The sequence below is a fragment of the Mus pahari genome, chromosome 5, assembly GCF_900095145.1.
Source record: "Mus pahari chromosome 5, PAHARI_EIJ_v1.1, whole genome shotgun sequence".
NCBI lineage: Eukaryota > Metazoa > Chordata > Mammalia > Rodentia > Muridae > Mus > Mus pahari.
Genome location: NC_034594.1, coordinates 138,151,378 through 138,159,596, shown reverse-complemented (window position 1 = coordinate 138,159,596; position 8,219 = coordinate 138,151,378). Strand labels below are relative to the sequence as shown.

The following is an 8,219-nucleotide window of genomic DNA, read 5'->3' as shown; positions in this document are numbered from 1 at the left end:
CCCTCCCCTCCCCTCCCTTCCCTTTCCTTTCCTTTCCTTCTTCTTCCTTTCTTTCCTGCAGACTTGGATACAGAGTTGGAGGGCATTATCCATTCAAGCATGGGCATTAGAGGGGAGCCCTTAGAGAAAGGATACTACACACTCAGAACATGGGTGCAGGCTTTCCAGGAGGGATTCTCACACCATTTCCTTCTTACAAGTGTTAAAAACAAAGAGTTAATACCTAACATGTTCTTAGGAAAAGTGTGAATTCTGTAATACAATACATTGAGTCTGGCACATCCTCTGGTATTCCTGCTTCTAAAGATGCAGAAATTTAGTCCAATAATGAGGAAGTAACAGGCAAAAACAGATGGGGGTATGTCCAGCAAATAGCTGATAGTCCACCGGTGGGTGTTAGGAGGTTGTTGGTAGAGAAAACAAGTGCTACCATTCACAGGGCACACAACGAAATCCCCGCAGTCGGGAGGTGGAGGCAGGAGGATCAGTAATGGCAATGAGTTCAAGGTTAGCCTGGCCTACATGAGACCCCTGCCTCAATAAAAATCAATCAAACAAACAAATGAGGATCAGGTGTTACAACTCCCAACTGTCCCTAGGTCACCCCATAGCTTCATTTACCCTCAGTGGAGGGTTTGGAGGAACATTTCTTTCTTGGGCTCAGCAGCCCTGGTTCCTCCCATAGGAAATGTCCTTAAGCTAACCCCGACTCTGGAGACAGCCTGCTGGCACACACTGGCAGCAGACACAGTGCACTCTCACCTTAACTGCTCTCTGATCTGGAATCCTCTCGATTTCAATCATGCTCCGATCACAGAGCTGCCAGCAGTTTGGTGACAAAATAACGTCGTTCATCTGAGCCATGTTCTGAGCAAGGCGGACATCATCGACTGCCTGGCCAATCACCAGGAAGTAGTTCCGTGTTTCGTCCCCAAAGACCAACATGGTGATGTGGCCAGCAGCCAGCCCTGAAGGAAGCAAGCAATGGGTTTGCACAACACGTTCTGGGTTATTTCCCAGAAGTACTGGATCTTGGAAAAAAAAAATCAGATGTGGCTACACAACCTCTAAGCAAAATCTCACTTTTAAAATTTTACATAGATAATCAGACATGCCTCTTTCTGGCCTGGCCGTCCCAGAGACCCCATCATTTAAAGCTAGAGAGCACAATTTCTAATTTTCACCTTTTGGGGATGGGGGATGTTTTGAGATAGGGATTTTCTGTACAGCCCTGGCTGTCCTGGAACTCATTCAGTAGACCACGCTGGCCTGGAACTAACAGAGATCCATCTGCTTCCTGAGTGCTGGGTTTAAAGGCATGGGCTTCTATGCCTGGTTTCCTCTCATTTGTTTTCAAACTGAGAAATGATGCTTTTGGTAACTGAATAATAGTACAGAGATGCTGTAAGATACGGCATGCATGTGAAGATTGTATATATATGTTTGTTTCTGTCTAAAACACAATACTACGTAGCTTACTATAGAGAAAGAGGAAAGATGACAAAGCAAACCTCTCTACTAGCCCCCCTCACAACGCACATGAGGGTTTGGCTTACTATCATCCTTTTTTTTTTTTTTTTTTTTTTTTGAGACAGGGTTTCAGGTAGCCCAGGCTGGCCTCTTATTTAGTAAGTAGCAGAGCCTGACCTTGAACTTCATATCCTTCTGCTTTTACCTCCCACCTCCTGGGATTACAGACATGCACCACCATGCCCGGCCTGGCTTATTTTCATTCCAAGAAGTATACAACATTAGTTTCTCTGAGTGAAGTTGGAAAAAAAAAATGTTGTGGGGTATTTACCAGAGAAGACTGCTCGGACATGGATTTAAGGCAACAGAATGTCTCTGTCAGTCAGCCAGCATTCGACTACACTAGGAGTTTGAGATGCCATGTAGCACTGAGCCTTTCTCAGGATGAGCTTCTAAGCATAAAAAACCATGTTCTGGGATGACACACTTCAGTTAACAAGAACAGTTAGCCTGAAGCAGAACTACAGAAGCTAAAAGACAAGGTTAGGACATTTAGAGACTTTCCCAGAACCATATGGACTTCGATGGATTAGGCCTTTGTTTTAGTTTTGGCAGGTGGTGCTGTGTACATGCCAAGCTTTACAGCCAGAATGGTACTTCCATCATGGAGTCAGTTGTGCTAAGACATTGGGGCCTACTTAAATTTGATACCCTATAATAAAAATAAAAACAAAAACAAACAAGCAAACAAACAAAAAACCCACATTCACTACTGTATTGGCTTGTCTTATAAAGAATATATTTATTTGGAAAATTTGAAAATCAGCATAAAAGGATAGATTATCTAAGACAACAGTTAAATAAAGAGAAATAATCAATTGGATAACCGACGATGATCCCATTAGTTCTGATATTTGTGATTTTTTAAAAAAAAAATTATCAGTAGTGTGTGTGTGTGTGTGTGAGTGTGTGTGTGTGTGTGTGTGTGTGAGAGAGAGAGAGAGAGAGAGAGAGAGAGAAGAGAGAGAGAGAGATATTGAGAGAGAGAGTCACACCATGGCCCATGTACAGTGAGGTCAGAGGACAACTTTGTAGAATTTGTTCTCTTCCACTTATATGTAGAGTCTTTTTACCGACTCAGCCATCTTGCTGGTCTCCGTGTTTGAGATTTCTACACCCATACATTTTAGTCTCCAGCAGCACTGCCCACAGCTCTAGCTGTTACCATCCATACCTCTCAGAATTGTGGTTCTCATAGGTACCATGTTCCCTAAATCCTGGTGCCATGATGAGAATGACAGAATGCACGAAAAATCTTTGTGCAGTACAGAGCCCAGTGTGGCTGTTACCGTGTTGGGAAAACACCCTCAACAAGCCCAGTTATAGACACTGAGCTATGCTGAGGGCACAGCTTGTTTAACTATTATTCCTTTTTACAAAAAAGATTGTTTTATTCGAAAGAGGGTTTTTGCCTACAATTATGTATGTAAACTGTGTGCACACCTGGCGCTGTTGGTGGTCAGAAGAGGGCACTGGATTCTCTGGAACTGAAGTTTTAGATGGTTGCGAGGTGCCTGGTGGGTGGTGGGAACCGAACCTGGGTCCTCTGCAAGAGCCACCAATACTTTTAACCAAGTGAGCTACTTCTCCAGCCTCAGTATGGTATTCTTATGAAGTAACAGATAACCAGTCTTAAGGCATTGCTGAATCTGTGTAATGGCAAACGACTCTCTACTGTACTTAATGCTATACAACCTCGACAAGCAACAAGATATAACAGTAACAGCGACTCCTTTATTCAGGTTTTGTTATGTGCCACGCACCAGGCAAACCTTATGTGGCTTGGGCTACCAGCAAACTCTATACAAAGATGAGAATAATCTCTTCCTCGTTATTGATACAAGACCTCATATAGTCCAGGATGACCTTGAACTTGTGAAATAGTCAAGGGAACTTTGAACTTCTTATCCTCCTGCTTCTACCACCCAACTGCTAGGATTAAAGGCATGTACCATCATGCCTGGTTTATAAAGCACCAGGAACAGAACTCAGGAAATTGCACATCATTGTGCATCTGAGCTACACCTCTGGTAATCTTATACTTCTCCCCTTCCTGCCTCCTCTTTCTGATTACTAAGATTATAAGCATTGCCACCATACCTGGTTCATGTGGTTCTTGAAATCCAAGGCATTCTGCATGGTAGGCAAGCACTCTGCAAATTGAGTGATATCTCTAAGCCCGGAAGTAGTCATTTCTTGAGACAAGGTTCCCTGTATTGCCTGGGCTGTCCTCAAGCTCACAATAGTTTCCTATGTGCCTTGAGTGATATGACTATAGGCACCTATAGGCATGTGTCACCACATCTAGTCTACCTTACTTTTATTTATTTTTATTTACTTATTTATTTATTTATTTAGTGTAAGTACACTGTAACTGTCTTTAGACACACCAGAAGAGGGCGTCAGATCTCATTGTGGGTGGTTGTGAGCCACCATGTGGTTGCTGGGATTTGAACTCCGGACCTTCGGAAGAGCAGTCAGTGCTCTTACCCGTTGAGCCATCTCGCCAGCCCCTACCTTACTTTTATAATAGCCTACCTTATAGATATCATGCTCATCTCCAGTTCTCTCAAATGGTTAGTGAGTGAGCAAAAAAATGTATTCTGGTTAGCCCAGTTCCAAAGCATCATGGTAGGGCCAAGCCAGCATGTTCTAGGCATGAGGATCCAGATCCCAACTACTGTAGCATCTGTTCTTTCACAAATCTTTTGTATATTTTTTGAGGCTGTCTTGTTATGTCAGTCACCCTGGCTGGCCTCAGATTCTCAGCTATCCTCCTGTCCCAGTCTCTTGAGAGTTGAGATTACACGCATATACCATCGTGACCTGCTCTGGATACTTACCTATCTTAACTCGAATGTCCAGGCCTTCTTCAGCCTCCTTGGCTTCAAACAAGCCATGGATCTCCAGGCTGCACTTAATTACCACCGTGATGATGTTCTTCAGTTGCTTTCTCTCCACTTTCCACAGGGCCAGCAAGGCGTCACCTTTAAGAGAGACACTCTGGGGGACTTTAGCCCTACCCTGGAGATCAGGGTGTTTTGCAGGAACATTGCATAAGCTTGTGCAGCTTCAAACATTTCTCAACCCATTCCCTGACCACGACTCCCTGGGGTGCCTCCTTTGTAACAAGGCAGGCTACTTGGTTCTTCCTTTCTACCCTCCCCATCTCAGATAGCTTCCATACCTGCAAATTTTAGGATGTCTCCTCCAAAAATCAGCACTTCTAAAAAAGAAGAGAAGAAGAAGAAGAAGAAGAAGAAGAAGAAGAAGAAGAAGAAGAAGAAGAAGAAGAAGAAGAAGAAGAAGAAGAAGAAGAAAAAAAAAAGAAGTTAAGTCAGACTGATTCTTTATCGAACATTACTCATTGGTAAAGTAGAAGCAGGCTTGGTAGCATGGTTGCACACACCTGTCGTCCTGGGACTTGGAAAGCTGAGACAGAAGGATTAATTACTGTGAGTTTGAGGCCAGATTGGGCTACATAGCTAAATCTTAGACACAGTCTTGGGGCGGGGGTGGGGGAAGGAGAGGAAGAAAGAGGAGAAAAAGAGAAGGAGGGAGGAGGAAGAGGAGAAAAAAAATGAGATAGTAAGAATAGCAATTTAGAAAATACACATCTATCAAACATGACATCTCATTACTTCTGTATAGGCCAGCGAACATCACAAACAAATCTGTGCTCTAGGAAAACAAATAAACAAAACAAAAATCAAACAAGCCAGGAAACAGGAGGGCAGAGTTGCCCCAAGACCTAAGGATGCTTGCCTTCCTCCCAGTGTATAAGAATGCTTTCTATAGGCCAGCTTTTCTGTTGCATTCTGGGATAGCACTCTACCACTATGTTTTGGGGATGGGGGTGTTTAGAATAGTCTCATAAGACTAGTTGGAAGTCACTATGTAATTAAGTAACTTTGTTTATGTTATTTCTGCCTCTGTTTCCTAAGTCTTGGGGCTATAGATTTTATTTCTACATTATTGAACATTAGCCTAGGGTTAGAGAGATGGCTCAGTGGTTAAGAGTTCTGGCTTAGCCTGGTGGTGGTGGTGCATGCCTTTAATCTCAGCACTTAGGAAGCAGGGACAGGCTGATCTGTGAGTTGGAGGCCAGACTAGTTTACAGAGTGAGTTCTAGGACAGCTAGAGCCTCACAGAGAAATCCTGTCTCAAATAACCAACAAAACAAACAAACAAACCCAAAAAAAGAATCTGGCTGATTTCCCGGAGGACCGGGTTTGATTCTCAGCATCCATGTGGCAGCTCACAGCCATCTATATAACTGCAGATCCAGGGAATCTGATACCTTCTTTGTCTTCTGTGGACACCAGGCATGCATCCGTGCACAGACAAATATGCAGGCACAACACCCATACACAGAATAAATATTAATAAACAAAACCTTAAAGAACATCAACCTAGGTATAGTGGCTTATTTCTATAATCAAAGTATTGGCAGGCTAAGGCAAGAGGATTTTTTTTAACACTTCAAGGTCATATTTATATAAGTTCCAAGCCAGCCTGGGCTATAAACTCAGGTCTTTAACACAAAACATCCTTTCTCTCATGTAGTCTTACTAATAAGGCTTAATCATATTCCTTTAACTGTATTGTAGCATATTAAAAGTTCTGATGACTGTCTTGGTTAGTTTTTTCTTGCTGCAATAAACACCATCCCCATCTGTAAGAGGAAAGAACTTGTTTTAGCTTATATCTATCAGTCCATTATGAAGGGAGTTCAGGGCAAGAGTTGAAGCAGGAACGTGGAGGCAGACATTTAAATAGAGACCGTGGAGAAGTGTTGTGTATTGGCTTGCACCCATGGCTCATCCAAACTGAGATAGATATATATATATATATATATATATATATATATATATATATATATATATCTCACAGTGGGCTGGAAGCTCCCACATCAACTATTAATCAAGAAGATGCACCACAGACTTGCCAAACAGGCCAACCTAATAAGGTGTTTTTTCTTTTCTTTTTTCTTTTTTTAAAGATTTACTTACTTATTTTATGTATACGGGTACACTGTTGCTGTCTTCAGACACAACAGAAGAAGGCATGGATCCCATTACAGATGGTTGTGAGTCACCATGTGGTTGCTGGGAATTGAACTCACGACCTCTAGGAAAAGCAGTCAGTGCTCTTAACCGCTGAGCCACCTCTCCAGGCCCGATGAAAGTGTTCTTTTGTTTTTTTTTTTTTTTTTTTTTGTTTTCAAAGTTCCTTCTTCCCAGATGCCTCTAGCTTGTGTCAAGTTGACAAAAGCAAACAAACCGCTAACCAGAAGGAGACATACGTGTGTGCGTGTGCCTGTGTGTGTGTGTGTGTGTGTGTGTGTGTGTGTACTTCCTGGAGAATATGGAGAATGGTAGGTGAGTGTACAAATACCAACAGAGCTATGGTCTGAATACTGTCCATCAACCCCCAAGAACACTTACTCTCCACTATTGCACTTATGTAGTAGTTGAGAATCTCCACCAGCTGCTCAGCTCCGCGGTCCATGTACATGGCCGTGCTGAACTTCTCCGTCATTGCAGTAAAACCTGTAAGAAACTGCAGCTGGTTTCCTTCCAGTCAAGCACAGCCAGCAGGGGGCTCACTGGCCCCGCAGTGGGAGCCACTAAAAGTAGCAGAGTTTCAAATGACCTTAGTGTGTGGCCAGACAGTAGCCATGCACGCGGAATTTAGTAGGCTAGGGTCAGGAAAGGCCATCTCTTCCTTCTAGGCTCCCAGTGTAAACAGTGATAATGGCATAGTGTTGGAAATAGAAGGTTTTGTTCCGCAGTTTAAAGGCCACACATTTTCCCAATGCTCCTGAAGAGACAAGTTTAGTATTAGGGTGCAGACAAGAGCAGTTCATCTCTTGAGTTAGTTTGTTGGAGATATATGTGGGACTTGGGAGACCAGGCTATGAAGCTGGGGGAGCGACACTGGAGCCAGAAGTGCCTTAAAGACATGCCTGTGACTGAAAGCTGGGGGAAGGGAAGAGAGGAGACATCTGGGGTCAGAGGTCATTCTCTCTTTCCTGTGTGCACAGTGAGATGAGGTGTTCTGCTGCTCTAACAGCCTGGGGGTTTGAAAATGGTGCCCCCACCGCCGTCACAACCTGCATGTGACTTCTGATGTGAGCCTGCTGCTCACCCACATTAAACAAGCATCCCTTTGGCACTTGCCTGAAATATCAACAAACATCAGAACTCCATCAAAACATTTCACTGACGGCCGCTCCGGAGAGAAATCTCCGTAGACAATGAGGTCTGGTAAGTGAGCAGCTATCTTGACAATTGCCCTGTCTTGTAATTCCTGCCTTCGAGCACTCATGTTCAAGGACAATGGTCAGGATTTTTCAGCGCCAGGAAGCTGTCTCCCCAAGTAGACCTTCTGGAAACAAAAGTTGGAAATGGAGGGAATCTAACGGATGTGTTTGTTCTTCTTCCCATTTGTTTTTCTCCAGTGGCTTTGTTCTAAACCGTGGATGGCTTACTTAAATAAATGACTGAGTCCTGGCAGAGCTAGAGTTAGTGACAACCTGAAGGGGATCACTTTTCCCTCCTTCCCTGTCAATCTCCTTCATTGGTTTTTTTTTTTTTTTTTTTTTTTTTTTTTTTGTTTTTCTCAACTTCTGTTGTTATGTCTCCAGCTTGATCTCTCATTTTGTTAATTAGGACACTGTCCCTGTA

General features: G+C 43.2%; 1 protein-coding gene across 2 annotated transcripts in view; it reads right to left on the bottom strand.

Moving 5' to 3' along the window:
• Positions 1 to 8,219, bottom strand: part of Adcy10 (adenylate cyclase 10) — a 90,358-nt gene that overhangs the window by 60,791 nt on the left and 21,348 nt on the right. The window contains exons 2-6 of one of the 2 annotated variants that reach the window (XM_021198155.2): positions 7,713 to 7,920; positions 6,978 to 7,082; positions 4,718 to 4,756; positions 4,374 to 4,517; positions 763 to 968 (exon numbers count right to left, since the gene is read on the bottom strand). In XM_021198155.2, the coding sequence (XP_021053814.1) occupies positions 763 to 968; positions 4,374 to 4,517; positions 4,718 to 4,756; positions 6,978 to 7,082; positions 7,713 to 7,860 (642 nt within the window). In that variant the 5' untranslated portion in view covers positions 7,861 to 7,920. Of the gene's footprint in view, positions 1 to 762; positions 969 to 4,373; positions 4,518 to 4,717; positions 4,757 to 6,977; positions 7,083 to 7,712; positions 7,921 to 8,219 lie in introns of those variants that run through there. The other variant, XM_021198156.1, reaches the window with a different exon arrangement.